General features: G+C 33.3%; 1 protein-coding gene across 1 annotated transcript in view; it reads left to right on the forward strand.

Moving 5' to 3' along the window:
- The window catches only part of strn (striatin, calmodulin binding protein), a 62,322-nt gene that overhangs the window by 29,286 nt on the left and 13,729 nt on the right, over window positions 1-19,307 (forward strand). Inside the window, exons 5-11 of the mRNA XM_016518678.1 lie at window positions 1,570-1,643; window positions 4,291-4,372; window positions 8,529-8,705; window positions 10,397-10,532; window positions 10,600-10,762; window positions 15,698-15,808; window positions 18,771-18,914. Coding sequence (XP_016374164.1) covers window positions 1,570-1,643; window positions 4,291-4,372; window positions 8,529-8,705; window positions 10,397-10,532; window positions 10,600-10,762; window positions 15,698-15,808; window positions 18,771-18,914 — 887 coding nt within the window. The remainder of the gene's footprint in view (window positions 1-1,569; window positions 1,644-4,290; window positions 4,373-8,528; window positions 8,706-10,396; window positions 10,533-10,599; window positions 10,763-15,697; window positions 15,809-18,770; window positions 18,915-19,307) is intronic.

Genomic DNA, 19,307 nt, shown 5'->3' on the forward strand with positions numbered 1-19,307 from the left:
GTTATGAAACATGCTATGACAGCCATTGTGTAATTGAATATATTTTAACAAATAACTTAGAAATTTTATTATTTATAAGTTAATTTAAAAACTGCATTATGTGCAATTTACATGTTTGCATACAATTTTTTTTTTTTTTTTTTTGATATATTTTTATTTTTATTTTTATTTTTTTTTATAATTTAAAATTAAACAATAAAAAGAACATATTGGTTCCAAGCAATGTTGCAACTCGCTACATCAATATTGAATTCATCTGTGATAAATTATTTGTTTTTAGTCTTTTGACTTTAAATCAAGAGAATGGCTATAAATAACTATTATTTTGTTAATCAATTAATTGATTGATTATTTCTCAGATTAACTACATAAAAAAGCACAATTTTATTTTCTGTATTTATATTTTAAATAAATATCTGCTAGGGATGTAACAATATCAAAATCTCACAATACGATATTATTGTGATATGAAGTCCACGATACGATATTTATTGCGACATTTAAAAAAAAAAAAAAAAACATGAAGAATTGGGAAAAAATGAAAATTTTGTACATTTTAAAGTTAAATTATTCTATCTAATGCACTCTGAGAGTTCAGAATGAAGAGCTCCAACCCATGTTTGAGAAAACTTAAATCAGAAGAAAGTCAGTGAATTTACTTGTAGCTGAACTTTAAAGGAGACTCAACCCTCTTTTTATTTGTGATCTACTGTCTCAGTCTAAATTACACTCACACTGCTGTTTTAGGAAGATAAACTAATTATTATAATAATAATAATAACAGTAATAGCCATATATTGTGAAACAATTGCACTGTAAAATAAATGCAAATGAATATTTCATAGGTATATTATTTTAGCTTTACACTACAGTAGAGAAATAACAATACTTCTTTCCTAATTTCTACACTTGAGAGAGATATTGTGAATCTGGACTGCATTTAAACCGCTAGCTGTCAGCGATTCATGCTGCACTTTAAGCTTTTATGAAAGAGATATTTTGAATTTGGACTGAAATATATTTTAAAAACTACACTTTTTGCCCAGAAGAGCTATTGTTTCATATCGTCATGTGACTGTTATAATATCGAGACAGTTTTGCTATCGCGCTATCACGATATTGAATATCGTTACATCCCTAATATCTCCCATCTTCTCCTTTAATGCAATGTGCATATTGTTGTCAAATGAATATATATATATATATATATATTGGTTAATGCACATGCTTGCATGTCTAACAATGACTTGCATACAGTCAGGACAGTTTATATGCAAAATGCAAATGCGCATTAATTATTATTATTAACAGAAGGATGTAAGTTATGCGCTGGATTAAAACCCATCTCAGTCTGACAGCGTCGGATTTGGCAGAAATGCATCAGTGTTTCTGCTGAAAGCCTATGGTTTGAGGAACGTGAGGTGATTCCCAGAGTTCAGTCTGATTTACCGTGGTATTTGATCCCATCAAGACTTCTCACATTCAGGGAATTTATAGACTCGTCCCACACGCATGTGCGACTGGAGGTGCTGTCGCCGTGGCAACAGTCTCTCTCTCTCTCCTCCGCAGGGCCAAATACCACAAGCTGAAGTACGGGACGGAGCTCAACCAGGGAGACATGAAGCCACCCAGCTACGACTCAGGTAAACACCAGCCTTCATCACTAGAGTGTGAGCTGCTCACAGTTTCTGTAGACGCCAGCAGGAACGAGAAATGCTATACACACACACACACACACACTAACACGAACAAACACGAACACACACACTCACTCACTCACACTCACTCACACACACACAAACACACAGACACACACACACTCACTCACACTCACACACACACTCACAAACAAACACACACACACTCACACACACAAACACACACACACAAACACAAACACGTGAAGAACAGTAATAGAAAAAAAGAAATGTAATAAATTAATAATAATAATTTTATTGTACATTTTGACTGCAATTTGATGTGAGATTTTAAAAAAAACAATTGCTGTGCATGTTTGTAGGGTTGCACAATTTGCAATTTTTCTCTCTTCTGTTGAACTCAAAAAATTATACTTTAAAGTACAGGTCGACGATGTATCGGTTTTGCCGATTAAAGGCAGAGTAAGTGATTTCTGGTAGCCAATGTTGATATTTGAAATCACCAAAACAAACACGCCCCTACCCCAAAAGGGTCTTGCCCCTATTTTGATAGTTCCGCCCCACATATACGTACGCAACCCAGGCAACGATTAGTTCTGTGAAACAAAGCAAAACCAATGTTACACCATGTCTACGTCCCATGCACTGAACGTGCTCTCCTCCACATCACGAGTAGACACGCCCCTTATTGCTGATTGGCTACAAGTTTGTTTTGCGATTTGGCCCGAATCAGTTTTCTAAAGTGTTTTTGAAAAATCACTTACTCTGCCTATAATCGGCACCGATAGTTGAATGCCAGAGCTATCGGCAAAAATCCATGCCGATAGTTTTTCCGGGTTGAGTCCTTTCCTTTGCCTTTTGCTTTGAGATCACTGACAGCACGTGCTGTTTGTTTAGACACGTGACGCTGTGCACTGAACAGGGCGCGACAATTCAGAAGCGGATTTAAAACAGAGAATGAAACGCTGTGTACACAGTATACTGTAGTACATGTTTTCATATCATTACTAAGTGATTAATTTGTTAACTAGATGCTGAAGAAGCACCAAAATGTCAATATTGCGGGACTCGCGTAACAGTGAAACGTGCTTTTGGTCTGCCCAATATTTAATGTCATGAGACAAAGGTTATTATCAGGACAAACTCTCACGAACTTGTTTTATAAGATAGATAAAACTTTTACAATTTATTTTTTAAAAGTAAATTTAAAGGGGTCATCGGATGCCCATTTTCCACAAGTTGGTGTGTGTGTGTGTGTGTGTGTGTGTGTCTCTGTGAGTGTCTGTGTGAATGTCTGTGTGTGTGTGTGTGTGTGTGTGCTGAGAAGGTCCTTGTTATATACAGCAAAGTCCCTATAGTCTTTGTTATATAGTACTTGTTATATAGTCACAATTTGATGTGAGATTTAAAAAAACTATTGTAATATTTAACTGTAAAATGGAAAAAATACATTTAAATTATAATAATAATAATTATATTATTTTAATTTTATTTTACATCTTGATTGTGATTTGATATGATTTAAAATATCCAGGTTTGCTGTACTTGTATTTAGGGCTGCACAATTTGGCTGAAATTTTGTGATTATATATCAGTATGGCAATAAAATAATAATAATTATTATTATTACTGCTACTACTACACTAAATAAAAATGTAAATATTACTAAATAAAAACTAAATAAGAAATATTACTATTGTATTATTATTATTTACTTAAAAATTACTAAATTATTATTGCTATTTTATTATTATATATTATATTATTATTATATTTTTATGTTTTTCTCTTGATCTTTTTAATATTTCACTGTACAAATCATGTACTCAGTGTATTGATGATAATTTTATTTTTACAGTAGAAGTGTACAATTTCAATACTAATTTTAATTGATTAATTGAAATGATAAACCATCAAACTTTTATTTTGACGGAAATCTGCAGGGCACCTGAAAGATTCTTATTTTGATTTTGTGAAGATGGTTGTGTTTCCAAATGCATGTTAATGCAATAATCACACTAAGACGTATCGTTTTACTTAGTTTTACTTTGATTAATCATGCAGCCCTACATAATACTATAATCAAATTATGCTCTGGCAGGCAAAAGTTTGGGCACATCGCTCATTTTTTATCATAAAAAGTGCTAATAACATAAAGATAACACAGAAGTCTGTGAATGATGCATTGATCACAACATGTGACACAAATGAAAAATGTCATATATCTGAACATCATCTCCATCTAGATTCCAGCTCTGCTTTCATCAGGTGCATCCTGGGATGCCTTTAAAGACTAGTGGAGGAACATGTGAAGAGCATATTTATATTTGTCTATAAAACTGATCTCAAGCCTTTAGAAATCATGGGAATTCAGTCCAAACTCTTGTCTGGTCAGTAGAGGTACGCTTCTACAAATTAGGCTGGATTTTTTCATGAACCTTGTGTAAATCCAAACAAACAAACCAGACTTTCATGTCAGATGGACGTCACTGTAAAACACTCTCAGAGCGATTCGTTTGTTGCTGCAGTCTGTAGTGATGAATGTGAATGTGGTCAGACAGGAAGCTGTGAGCAGCAGATATATTGTGAGTGACAGGTGTCTGTCATCCTGTGTCTGACCTTTGACCTTTAGATGAGGGGAACGAGAACGAGGCTCTTCCTGAACCACCCAACAGTCAGCTGAACTGGAAACAGGGACGACAGCTGCTGAGACAGTGAGTGACACACACTCACACACACACACACACACTCACACACTCACACACACACACACACACACACACCCACACACACACACACACTTTATCACTTTATGCTGCGTTCGCGTCACTGAAATGACAACCTGCTTCGTTTGTTTACAGAACTGCAGAAATTAATATACAATAAATGCACAATATTCAAAGACATTTTTTTTTATATTTCTGCTGTAATTATGACCAGCATTGTTACTGGTAACTAAAACTATTAAAATAGTTTTCATTAACAAAATAAAGCTGAATTAAAATAAATGAATATAAATAAAATAATTATATATATGAAACTGAAATAAAATAATTATAAGTACTAAAATTACTAAAACTGGAAGGAAAATAAATTCAAGCTGAATAAAATTAGATAAAAAACATAAAAAAATAACAAAATTGCTTATACTAAAACTGAAATAAAAAGAAATAACAAAAAGATAAAACTAAGAAAAATGACACAAGCATATAAATAAAACTGAAATAAAAATGAAAATGGAAACTGAAATATATATAAATAAAAGCTACATCATATTATTAATAAATACTATGATAAATAATAATTATAATTAGTGTTGTCAAACGATTAATCGCAATTTATCGCATCCAAAATAAAAGTTTTTGTTTACATAATATATGCGTGTGCACGCGATTAATCGTTTGACAGCACTAATTATAATAAAAAAACAGATTATGACAAAACTGCTCGTTTTCCAAGTTTTTTATGAGCAGAAACTGGGAGTATTAGTTATATTAAATTAATTGATTATAATTCATTTTGTGATTCCAGAAGTTTCAAGACCTGTATGTTCTTCAATAAAAACAATTGTTTTTAAAATATTATTATTAAACGTTTAAAAATGTTTTCACCATACAATCAAAAGAATAAAAACATGAAATTATATTTTGCATATAAAAAATGAAGTCTATTTTAAGACTATAAATTTTTTTTTTTATATTGTGACATCATTAATGGTCCTGTTTATTCAAAGTATAATTTCTAGCATTTATTCCATAATTTTTCGTTTTTATTCTTTTGATTTTAAGATGAAAAGTTCTTGACCGGTTTTATAAGACCCTTAATTTTTTATTAAATTAAATGTGTGTTTTTTTTTATATAGTTTCAATTTGCACCTTGATGTTTTTTTTTTTAGCTATTTAATTTAGACTGAATTTAAATTATGATTAATTTTAAAACCGCAGTTAAAAGTATTTAAATGAGTAAAGACATGAAGCAGTAGAATAATTGCTGTGTATTAGTGTTTGATTGTACGTGACACACACAAGGTAAAGCGGTTCAGGTCACTCCCACACCGAACATGAAGTTCTTCCACACCTCCACACTCCTATCTATTTATAAACGCTGATCTATCTGCTGATCTCCAGCATACGTGAGTGTCGGCTGTCATATTGACTGTGATATTGAAGATCATTTTAACTTGAGCATTTAGAAAGAAAACCCAGTTCAGGCGTGATGTAATGAAGCCCAGCACCGTTCACACCGCAGTGATTTGATGAGGTTTAGCGCTCAGAGTGTAATCCTGATGAGTGTGTAGAGTGTAAAACTCAGATGAACTCACACCTCTGATCACATGACTGTCGCGCTACAGCATCAGACAATATAATGCATCATAATAGTCCATACGACTCTCGACTCGTGCGCTATATGCCACATCTTCTGAAGCGCTGGGATAGTTTTGTGTGACTGATATATAAAGGGATAGTTCACCCAAAAATGAACATTCTGTCATCATTTACTTACACTCAAGTTTCTCTCTTCTGTTGAACTCAAAAAATTATACTTTAAAGTACAGGTCGACCGATGTATCGGTTTTGCCGGTTAATCGGCACCGATAGTTAAATACCGGAACTATCGGCAAAAATCCATGCCGATAGTTTTTCCGGGTTGCGTCCTTTGCTGGAGCGGCTGAGAAGGTCCTTGTTATATACAGCAAAGTCCCTATAGTCTTTGTTATATAGTACAAGAGCGGCCTCTAGAGGTGGAGATCACTGACAGCACGTGCTGTTTGTTTAGACACGTGACGCTGTGCACTGAACAGGGCGCGACAATTCAGAAGCGGATTTAAAACAGACAATGAAACGCTGTGTACACAGTATACTGTAGTACATGTTTTCATATCATTACTAAGTGATTAATTTGTTAACTAGATGCTGAAGAAGCACCAAAATGTCAATATTGCGGGACTCGCGTAACAGTGAAACGTGCTTTTGGTCTGCCCAATATTTAATGTCATGAGACAAAGGTTATTATCAGGACAAACTCTCACGAACTTGTTTTATAAGATAGATAAAACTTTTACAATTTATTTTTTAAAAGTAAATTTAAAGGGGTCATCGGATGCCCATTTTCCACAAGTTGATATGATTCTTTAGGGTCTTAATGAAAAGTCTATAACATACTTTGGTTCAAATTTCTCAATGGTAGTATAAAAAACACCCTTTTTACCCGGTCAAAAACAGCTCTATTCACAGCGACTCATTTCGGTGCATGTTCCTTTAAATGTTAATGAGCTCTGCTGAGCCCGCCCCTCTCTTCCGAGCCGCTCTCTGAGAGACTGTAAACTTTAGCCGCATTCATCGTGAATCTTGCTAACTAGCACATTGTTAGGAAAAGCAATTTGCAAAGATTCATAAAAAAATCTCTGTGAGTGTCTGTGAGTGTCTGTGTGTGTGTGTGTGTTTGTGTGTGTGTGTCTCAGTGACAGTAAGGCTGAATGAATGCAGGATTGTTCATCTCGTTGAGTTTCCTGTGTCTGGAGAGAGGCTGGTACAGCGAGAGCCGCCACACTCTCGCTTGCTGGCTCGCTCTTTCTCTCTCGTTTTCTTCTTAAACTGCTGCTAAAGATTTAGTCGAACGCTCTCCCTCCAGACATCAGACTGCAGGAGTCTTAGCACAGGACCGCTGTGTGTGTGTGTGTGTGTGTGTGTTTCGGGTTAACTGAAGGTACGTGAACCATACGCTGACTGTACTGACTGTACTCTCTCACCTCAGGGGTTTGACTTTAACTGCATGTCGAGCATCCCAGAGAGTGATTAACCTGAAGAAACAGCATTTGAGACGCTCAGAAATTACTTGTCGTGTTTGTAACGGTGTTTGCTTAACCTGTCATGCTTCTGTTTTCGAGGTTATGTAAAAGTAAAACCATAAAAAAAAATATTTTTAAAAAAATCAACATATACTGAAATAAAAGATTTTTAAAAATGTAATTTGATGTACTAAATTTAAAATCAAAATTAACAGCAAAATTAATAATAAAACTGTATAGACATATTTTTTTTAAAACACATAACAAAATTACTAAAACTTTTAACTAAAACTGCAAGTCATAAAAAATATTTTAAATAAACATTAACTGAAATAAAATATAAAAAATATATATAAAGTAATAGAATTAAAGTAAAAGTAAAGTAATATACGAAGTCATAAAATAACAAAAATTAAAACTAATATCATCTAAATACATAAACTTTATATATTTCAAAAAATTTACAAATGACAAAAACACAACAAAATTACTAAAACTAATTCTAAATATTAATGAAAACTGTAATAGTATATCAGTGATAATAAAATGACTAAAATGAAAACGAAAAATATGAAAATAAAAATTAATTCAAAATGTTAATAAAAACTATAATAGTATATGAAGAGCTTGCAGCTCCTGTTTAACCCCAGAATTAAAAGAATAAAAACTAGAAATTATATTTCGCATATACAAAATGACAACTATTTATTGACCAATAATATTTTTTTATATATTGTAACATACTTTTAATGACAAATAAATTCTCATTATAGTAATGCAACAGGGCACAAAGATGTTTTCATGCTTCTGTTTATGCAAAATATAGTTCCTATTCAGGTTAAAAAAAAAATTGGATTAAAATTTGATTTTTAAATCTTATTATAATATTTAGATTTTTAGGACACCTACTGTATCTATTTTATTTTTTCAATGACAGCCGTGTACCTGAAATCATAAGTGTCACGGTTGCAGTTGCTTGGTTATTACTTTGTATAAATATTAGCTCGGTGCATTAATATAAACTGTAAGAGTTGATGTGCAATCTGAAGCGTTTGGACGATGTTTTTCCGGTCTGCGCTCAGGTACCTGCAGGAGGTGGGCTACACCGACACCATCCTGGATGTGAAGTCTCAGCGGGTCAAAGCTCTGCTCGGTCTGGCTGGAGACAGCGGAGAGACACCCGGAGACGAGCGCAGCGAGCCCATGGTGAACGGGACCGAGCCGGCCTCGCTGAAGGACAGCACCACCACCATGATCGGGTCAGACAGACCACAGTAGCTTATTTATTTACTTGAATCACTGACCATATGTCAGCCCATATTAGCTATGCTATTTTATTTTACTCCCTAAACATATATCAGTGTCTATTTTATTTTATTTAATTTTACTCCCTAAACATATATCAGTGTCTATTTTATTTTATTTTATTTTACTCCCTCAACATATATAAGTGTCTATTTTATTTTATTTTATTTTACTCCCTAAACATATATAAGTGTCTATTTTATTTTATTTTATTTTACTCCCTAAACATATATAAGTGTCTATTTTATTTTATTTTATTTTATTTTACTCCCTAAACATATATCAGCGTCTATTTTATTTTATTTTATTTTACTCCCTAAACATATATCAGTGTCTATTTTATTTTAATTTATTTTATTTTACTCCCTGAAGATATATCAGCCTTTGTTTGTTTGTTTGTATATTTATTTATTTATTCATTTATTTAACTTACTGAAGACATATCAAAATTTATTTATTTTATTTCCATGTAATTTTATTTTATTTTACTCCCTGAAGATTTATCGGCCCATATTAGCTAATATTTGATTTGATTTGATTTGATTTGTCTACCAAAATATATATCAGTCTCTATCGATTGATTGATTGATTGGTTGATTGATTTTACTCATTGAAAATATATCAACCTTTATTAGATTTATTTATGTATTAATTGATTTATTTGTGACCCTGGAGCACAAAAGCAGTGTTAAGTCGCTGGGGTATATTTGTAGCAATAGCCAACAATACATTGTATGGGTCAAAATTATACATTTTTCTTTTATGCCAAAAATCATTAGGATATTAAGTAAAGATCATGTTCCATGAAGATATTTTGTAAATGTCCTACCGTAAATATATCAAAACTTAATTTTTGATTAGTAATATGCATTGCTAAGAACTTCATTTGAACAACTTTAAAGATGATTTTCTCAATATTTAGATTTTTTTGCACCCTCAGATTCCAGATTTTCAAATATTGTTCTATCCTAACAAACCATACATCAATGGAAGCTTATTTATTCAGCTTTCAGATGATGTATAAATCTCTTTTTTTTTTTGATTTTGTGCTCCAGGGTCACGTTTATTTTACCTACTGAAGATATATCAGCTATTTATTTATTTGTTTATTTTAACTTCCTGAAGTTATATCAGCCCATATTAGTTTGTTTGTTTGTTTAAGTCACTGATGGACAGTATTATATTTTATTTATTTATTTACCTACCAGAAGATATATCTGCCTCTATTTATTTGTTTGTTTGTTTGTTTGTTCGTTTAATTCACTAAAGATATATCAGCCCTTATTTATTTATTTATTTTAATCACTGAAAATATCAACCTTTATTAAATGTATTTATTTATTTATTTAACTTACTGAAGATATATCAGCCCATGTTAACTTTATTTATTTATTTAACTCACTGTTGGCCAATATCCTTTCTTTCTTTCTTTCAGTCACTCACTCACATTTCAGCCCATATTATCTATATTTATTTATTGTCCCCCACTTTTTATCTCCTCTCTACTTGCAGTTACTAGGTAGGATGAGAAGTCTCTATTGTTGGTAAGAAGCAGAGATGCTGTCGATAGCGTGAGTGTGAAACGCTGGCGTGATGAATGATGTCTGCTCTTATTTCTCTGTGTGTTTGTGGATTGGACCCGCAGTAAAGCGGAGATGACCGACTCCACCACGGTGCTGGAAGCCTTCAAGTTCATCGAGAAAGCTGCCGCAGAGTTCAGCGATGAAGAGGACGATGACGACAGCGAGGGACAGAACAAGAGCATCGTGGACCTCTCCACCGTGAGTCAGTGTTCACACTGAGAGCCAGAACATGTCAGTTAGCTCACACTTCCTCTTCCTGTTGTAGATGGTGAGGAGGAAGGTGTCTCCGTCTCCCTCCTCTTCCTCAGCTGACATGAGCGACGACTTGGACACGGAGGAGGTTCTGAAGGGCTTCGACTTTCTGGCCAATAGTGAGGACATGGAGGGTCCGTCTGAAGCGCCGTCCTCTGGAGAGCGAGCCGAGTGTGGTGAGAGTCAGCTCTCTTACAGCTAAAAACACCAACACATGCTTTATAGCACATATTATACTGACAAACAGGCAGAGATGCACCAGTATAGGGCTTGAGATCATGCAGAAGTTTGGGGTCGCTAGTTTGCTCGCCAAGGCTGCATTTATTTGATCAAAAATACAGTAAAAACGTGAAATATTATTATAATGTAAAACAGCAGTTTTCTTTGTGAATATCTTTATTCTTTATTTGTGACCCTGCAGCACAAAAGCAGTCTTAAGTCGCTGGGGTATATTTGTAGCAGTAACCAAAAATGCATTGTATGGGTCAAAATTATACGTTTCTCTTTTATGCCAAAAATCATTAGGATATTAAGTAAAGATCATGTTCCATGAAGATATTTAGTAAATTTCCTACCGTAAATATATCAAAACTTAATTTTTGATTAGTAATATGCATTGCTAAGAACTTCATTTGAACAACTTTAAAGATGATTTTCTCAATATTTAGATTTTTTTGCACCCTCAGATTCCAGATTTTCAAATAGTTGTATCTCGGCCAAATATTGTCCTATCATAACAAACCATACATCAATGGAAGCTTATTTATTCAGCTTTCAGATGATGCATAAATCTCAATTTCACAAAATTGACCCTTACGACTGGTTTTGTGCTCCAGGGTCACATATATCACGTATAATTATATACAACTATAGCACGTCTATTTTCCTATTTTTGAACAGGAGATTTAAATAATCAAATAATAAATAGGATTATATGTTATAAAATATGCTTGGAATAATAAGAATACATTTTACGTAATAATAAGTATTATTTAAATATATTTTACACAATAAAAAGTGTAATAAATCGTCATCCAAATCCATGAGTTTTATCACAGATGTCCATATGAGAAACAATTACCGTCCGAATATGGCTTAATATGTGGATTTACTGCTCAAGAAACATTTCTGATTATTATCAATGTTGAAAACAGTTGTGCTGCACAATATTTTTGTGGAAACTGATACATTTTATTTTTCAGGATTCACAGATGAATTGAAAGTTCAAAAGAACAACATTTATTTTTTGTGACATTATAAATGTCTTTACTGTCACTTTTCATCAATTTAATGCATCCTTGATGAATAAAAATATTAATTTCTTAAAAAATAAATGAATAAATACTGACCCTAAACTTTTGAACGGTAGTGTAGTAATATTCATAATTAAAGGTGCTTATGGTCGAGCTGATTGGTGATGTTTTAGTATTTCGTTTTTATTTTTAAATTTGATATTTTCCTTGTATTTTTTGTTACAATTTTAGTAATTTTGTTCTGTGTTTTTGTTATTTTTATTAGTTTTTGTTTTTTTAATATGTCTGTTTTTAGTAATTTTTATTTTCATTTTAGTTATTATAGTACATGAACCTTAACTAGGTCAAAATGAGAAATATTCTTATGGCTGAACTAGCTGAAAGTAATCATTTATAAGTAATATATTTTATAAGAAATTAATTAAAGAAACATTCAAATGTAAATATTATAAATATTACTATGTAATTTTTTTATTTTATTTTAGTATCATTTTATATTTTTATTTTACTTTATATTTCAAGTAACAACATTTTTAAAATATTTTTCTATGGTAATAACCCTGGTGCTACTATTATATATCAATATATCACGTTTATTTTCCTTGCAGTATTGCATTGATACTTTAGATGTTTGGTTAGTTTTTATTTATCTCTGCAATCATATAATTTCATTTAGCATATAGTAACTGTTAGACTGAAAGCCTCTGAGAAGTCGTTTACAGCAGCTCTTCAGTCTCTTTGAAAAGCGTTTTGCTGCTCACAGTTACTCAGTGCATCTCTCGGCTCCAGTAATGCTTTAGAGAGAGTTCTGCGGGTTATTTATCATGTGTTGCAGATTGTTTTGTGCTGTTTTTCCAGCATCATGCAGGAACGAACACAAGCTGCTCCTCGCTTTGTCTTTCATTGCAGTCGATGGCTGTGTTTTAGTATTTCAGAGCAGCATCAAATGCACTGGATGTGTTTGAGTTCCTGTCTCCTCGTGTGTTCCTCACACACACACACACACACACTCTCTCACTCACACACACACACACACACACACACACACACACACTCACACACACACACACACACACACACACACACACACACACACACACACACACACACACACACACACACTCTCACACACACACTCACACTCACTCACTCACACACAAACACACACACGCACACACACACACTCCCTACCCCTCAATCCATCTCTGTTGAGTCTCTGAAGAGAATTGGACTGATTTTTCTTGTTCATACGCCCGTCGATCAGCTCTCTAATTGAAAACGGTGCTGAAAGGGTTTAAACTGCGGCTCGGGCCGCTGCCAGAACTCTCCGTGTGTAGTATTTCATGACTTCAGCACTATTCGGACTGGATTTCTCAGGCTGCTGTCAGTCACATGACCATAATGCAGACGTAATGTTCAGGAATCAACACTTATACATATTTCTGACATCATAATGACCCTTTTTAACTCCATTTATTGATGGTTTTTTGCAAGAGAGAGAGAAAAAAGGGGGGGGAAAAACAATAAACCAACGTTTGTTTTGATGTGTAGAAATCAAGATGAGATCAGACAAAAGTATTTCTTACTCTCAGTCAGTCACAAAACACTATTGTGTAAACTCGCAACAAGATACATAAAAATAACAAAAAATAAAATAAAAAATATATATAAATATGTAATCTAAACAGACTGTAAACTTGTAGGAAACATTTAAAAAGGTCCAGCATCTTTATATACATACACATATATGTGTGCGCGTGTGTGTGTGTATATAAGGTAAACTACCCTACCTTTTATTTATATACACATATATCATATCAAGACATAATAATAATAAAAAATATCTGGTCCTTGACAGATCTTACAATTTGGAAAATAAAACCTCAGATGAGCAACAACACATGACATATTGCACCGTGTCATTATTTATTTAACAAAAATAAAGCCAAAATGAAACGCCTTTGATTAACTGATCATCAGAAAGTGTGAGCACCTCTATAAAAGCAAATGTTTTGGCGGTTTGCTGGTCTGGAGCCTTCAGGTGTGTGTTAACACAATGCCAAGGAGGTAAGACATCAGCGATTGTTGCTGCCATCAATCTGGGAAGAGTACTACGGTCCTTCCAAACAATCTGAAGTCCATCATTCTACAGTGAGGACGTTCATTCACAAGTGGAAGACATTCAAAACAGACAACAATCCTTCCAGAAGTGGACATCCCAGCAAATTCACTCCAACATCAGACTGTGTAGCACTCGACAGGCCTCAGTTAACATGTTAAATATAAAGTTCATGACAGTACAATTAGACAAATATGGGATAAGTATGGCATGTTTGGAAGGCTTGCCAGAAGAAAACCTCTTCTATCTGAGAAAAGCATGGGAGCACGGTTTGCAAAGTTGCATCTGAACAATCCATAAGACTTCTAGAACAATGTCCTTTGAACAGATGAGACCAGAGTGGAGATGTTTGTCCATAATGCACAGCAGCACGTTTGATGAAAACCTAAAGAGCATATCAGCACAAACACCTCATAGCAGAAGTCACACATGCTGCTGGAGGCCTGATGATTGTGGGCTGGTTTTGTAGCCACAGGTCCTGGGCATCTCACAGTCATTGAGTCCACCATGAACTCCTCTGTGTACCAAAGTATTCTAGAGTCAGCTGTGAGGACATCCGTCCAACAGCTAAAGCTTGGCCAATATTGGGTCATGCACAATGATCCCAAGCACAGCAGCATCTACAACAGAACGGCTGAAAAGAAAAGAATCAAGGTGTTTCAGTAGCCCAAGTCCAGAGCTCATCCTGACTGAAATGAAGTGGCGAGAGTGTACATAAACCTGAATATAAACTGGAGCAACGTTGTAAAGAAGAGTGTGCCGAAATTCCTCCAGAACGATGTGAGAGACTGATAAAGTCATACAGAACATTATTACTTCAAGTTATTGCTGCTAAAAGTGGATCTACAAGCAATTGAATCATAGAGTGTCCTAACTTTCTCAAACATGGTTTTTCCATTTTGGCTTAATTTTTGTTAATTAAATAATAACACAGTGTGATATGTCATGTGATGTTGTTCATCTGAGGGTTTTTTTTTTTTTTTTTCAAAATTTAAGACCTGATAAGAACCAGATAATGTTTTATTATTCATCAAAGAATACTTTTTTCAGGATTCTTTGATGAATAAAAAGTTAAACAGAACAGCATTTATTCAAAATATAAATCTTTTCTAACAATATAAATCTTTGCCATCACTTCTTAACAATTTAACACATCCTCGCTGAATAAATGTTTTAATTTCGTTCAAAAAAAGAAAGAATGAAAATGTCCTGACCCCAAACTTTTGAACTGTAGTGTATATTGTTAGAAAAGTGTATATTGTTAAATAAATGCTCTTCTTTTTATCTTTTATTCATAAAAGAATCCTGAAAAAAGTATCACAGCTTCCAAAAAAAATACAGTTTCCAGCACTGATAATAAATCAGCATATTATACTGATTTCTGAAGATCATGTGACACTGAAGACTGGAGTAATGATGCTGAAAATACAGCTGCGCATCACAGAAATAAATTACAGTTATAAATATAAAAACTTTATTTTACATCGCAATAATATTTCACAATATTACATTTTTTCCTGTATTTTTGATCAAATAAATGCAGCCTTGATGAGCAGAAGAACTCCTGTAAAAACATTAAAAATCGTTCTGATCCCAAACTTTTGACCGGTAGTGTATATGTACAGTAGAGTCGGTTATTCAGTTCAGTGTGACGTTTATTGAATGCGAGTAAAGCGTCCGAATCCTTGTCCGTTGTGGAGTCAGGCCGTGTAATGTGTCTTCCTCCCTCCTCCGTGTAGAAAAGCAAGAGCAGAGCCCCTCGTCTGAGTCCTGGGACGTGGATGAGGGTCTGATCTCTAAACTCAAGGAACAGTACAAGAAGGAGCGCAAGGGCAAGAAAGGGGCGAAGAGTAAGTGGGACAGGAACCTCTCGCTCGCCGCCTCCTCTTTCTTTCTTTACTCTTTTATTTCTTCTAGTGCTCAACCGATATCTGCTTTAAACCACTGAAATCTGTGTGAATCTCACACAAACACGGCCAGGTCATATTTCAAGGATTTACAGTCAAATCAAAATTTATTCAGGCGCCTTCAATATTTCTCACATTATCACAGTTTATTGGCTATAGTTTAGAAAAGGGTAATAAGAACTCAGAGTTAAACTGTGTCAGAACAAACTCATCTTGATAATGTCAGATAACTTTGATAGAAAGGTATGTAACAAAACATGCTCAGGTCAAAGTGTCAAATAATTTTTTTTTATCAATTTTAATGGTAGTCCACTGTATGAAGAATTTTGGGGTATAATATGTCACAGATTACTTTATTTTGCTATCTTCACTTACATAAATTAACTATAGTGTCCTGCACTCACTAGTAAAAAAAAAATTATATCTGGTGTCTGAATAATTTTTGGTTTGACTGTATATTTGTTATTTATGTTATGTATATTTATATATATTCTTAGGACTATTAAGAATTGTTTTTTTTGTTTTTTTTGCATTATTTGCACCCCAAATTCTCTTTACTATTAATACAAAGTTTTTACTACATTACTGTAAAAAAAAAAAAAAAAAATTGGGGTTAAATATGTTTAATAATAGTCATGAAAATAACAGAAATCATAATGCATTGAAAGAATTGGTGTAGGATTTACTTTTTAATTTGCAATTTTACTTCAGAAGTTGCTGGTAAATTAAAAAATAAATAAAAAATAAATAAAATTTAAAATGAAATTTTGAAGCAGAAAGACTGAAATATTATTTTTATTTTTTATTTTTGAATTAGTTTTTTTTTTTGTAAAAGTTTTTTTCTTGTAAATGTATCTTTGTTTTATTTGCAACTTATTTTTTATTATTAATTTTCTTTATGCAGAATAATTTCTCATTTTTATAATATTTTAATATTCATAATTTCTCTTTTTTTTTAATATATATTTTTATGATATCTGATCTGAACACGTCTTGTTTTTGTGAGATTCACACATTTATATATTCATTTAAAAATATTTTAAAATGGAAACCATTTGGTCTGAAGGCCATTTCTGGCAGAGTTATCAGGTGTTGCTGATCATGTCAGAATCAGCCGTTCATTTGACCTGATATATCGGTTTATCACTAGTTTCTTCTAATGTACCTGTATAATTTCTTTCAAAAAGCATTGGCTAGTTTGACAAAAATCCAGCCGCTCTCTTCAGTCCTCCCCGTCACTCATCCGTCCTGTCATCCGCTCCTGTGTTCTTCTGTTCCTCCCATCGTTTTTTCTTTTAGGATCCAGCTGCATCTCTCACACAACTACTGTTTCTGTTCTCCTTCTTCATTTTGTTCTTCAACTGCTCATTTCTGTTGCTCTCTTTGCATTGATGCTGGTGCTCTGAGAGGGGTGTGGCTTGTTTGCGCCGCCCCTCTATGAATGGGGTGTGTATAAATCAGGCTCCGCCCCCTTCCTTGCTTCCACTGTAAGAAAGTTCAGATGGATCTTCAGCAATCGCTGCTCACTTTATCAATTATCACTCTAGTTTTTCCTCTCTGATTTTTATTCCAGTGCTTCATTTCTTTGCCATTTCATTCTGACTGATTTATTATCGTGCCAAATCAGAAAACAGTCCACCTTTGACCAGGAAAGCAAAGTTAAACTGAACCCTAAGCCTAGACCAGAGATGCCCAGAGTTGACCTTTGATGACCCTTGGTCACAGTTATTACTGTTAACTAAATTTAAAAAAAATAAAAATAAATAACTATAAAAGCCGTTTTCACCACATGAAATAAAATAAATGTTAACTGAAATAAAAAAAAACTGTTCTCATTTTGTTTATTAACTTGATGTATTAAAAAAAATAAAAAAATAAACTACTAAAAATGACAAAAACACAATAAAATTACTAAAACTTTAAAATTAACATGAAATCAGAAAATATAAAGGTAAAATCTAATTTAAAATATTAACAAAAACTATAGCAGTAAATTACACTGCCTTTGATTTATCACAAGTTTTGTTTTAACATTTTTAGTATTAGTTTTGTATTGAATTCTAAAATAAGTGTATTTAATTAAAAATAATTTAAACATTCTAAAAATTGTTATTAAAATTTTTGTTTAATTATTTAAAAAATACAATTTAATACATTTGAATATAATATTAATATAAAAATTTTATTTCCGTATATCAGTGTTTATTGTCTGTATTTCTCCTGGACTGAGGTAGAAAACCATTGAAATTCTGACTAGATGACAATAAAATCAACATATCTTCAATTACATTTTTATCTAATTTACATTTTTGTTTTAACATTTGAAAATTTATTTTGTAAATTGAGTTACATAAAAAAAATTCTAAAAAAAACATTTTTGTTTATTTATTTACAAAAATAAAATTGAATACATTTTTATGTAATATAATGATACAACAATTTTATTCCTGTATAGCAGTGTTTATTATATGATTTTCTCCTGGATTAATGTAGAAATGCTGAAATTCTGATTTACACAGCAATAAAATCAGCATATCTTCAATTCTAATTTACATTTTTGTTTGTTTTATTTTTGTAAAATAAGTAAATTTGATAACGAACATTTCAAATTCTAAAAATTGCTGTTTAAATTTTTGTTTAATTATTCAAAACATTCTAAATGTTATATATTTTAATATAATATAGTTGGATATATGCAACATTTACTTTTGTCTCGCCTCCCTTAATAAAGTTAGATTTTTGGCTCTTCGTATTAAAAAGTTTGGGCATCTAGACGAACCATAGAAGGAGAAATGCTTTTGTTTATTGATTTTAAAAATGTTGAAAAATAAAAACATTGGTGGAAGGTGGGCTGAATTTTGCCTGGGTTTCTCAGATGAAGTGTGGTTGTTGTGGTGTGTTTCAGGGCCGAACCGCTGTAAGCTGCAGGACATGTTGGCTAACCTGCGTGACGCCGAGGATCTGTCGTCTATCCAGCCGCCGGTGGCTCCTCCGGTCCGTCCCAGCCTGCCCCGCCTCAACGAGCCCCCGCTGGGACGCACCGACGAGGGTATTTCTGACACACTCACGGTTATGTCGAGGTCACACTGCACGGTTTTCAAAGTCGTCGGATCACCGTTGTTTTCACACTGCATGACTAGCATTCAGTTGCTGCTGTGTTTACATTAGTGGTCGACCGATATTGTTTTTTTGACAGCCGATGCCGATATCTTGGAAAGCATTGTGGCCGATATACAGTGGGTACGGAAAGTATTCAGACCCCCTTAAATTTTTCACTCTTTGTTATATTGCAGCCATGGCAGCATAATTTAAAATCACGAGTTTAAAGTATTTTGATCGTTTTTCGAACTCTCCTCCTGTCCGCATTCAATTCACACGGACTGACTGTCAGGATACAAATCTGATTATTAGACAGACTTCTATCCGTATTAGACAGAACTGT

This window comes from Sinocyclocheilus rhinocerous, unplaced genomic scaffold (assembly GCF_001515625.1).
Source record: "Sinocyclocheilus rhinocerous isolate Xijiao unplaced genomic scaffold, SAMN03320098_v1.1 scaffold1050, whole genome shotgun sequence".
NCBI lineage: Eukaryota > Metazoa > Chordata > Actinopteri > Cypriniformes > Cyprinidae > Sinocyclocheilus > Sinocyclocheilus rhinocerous.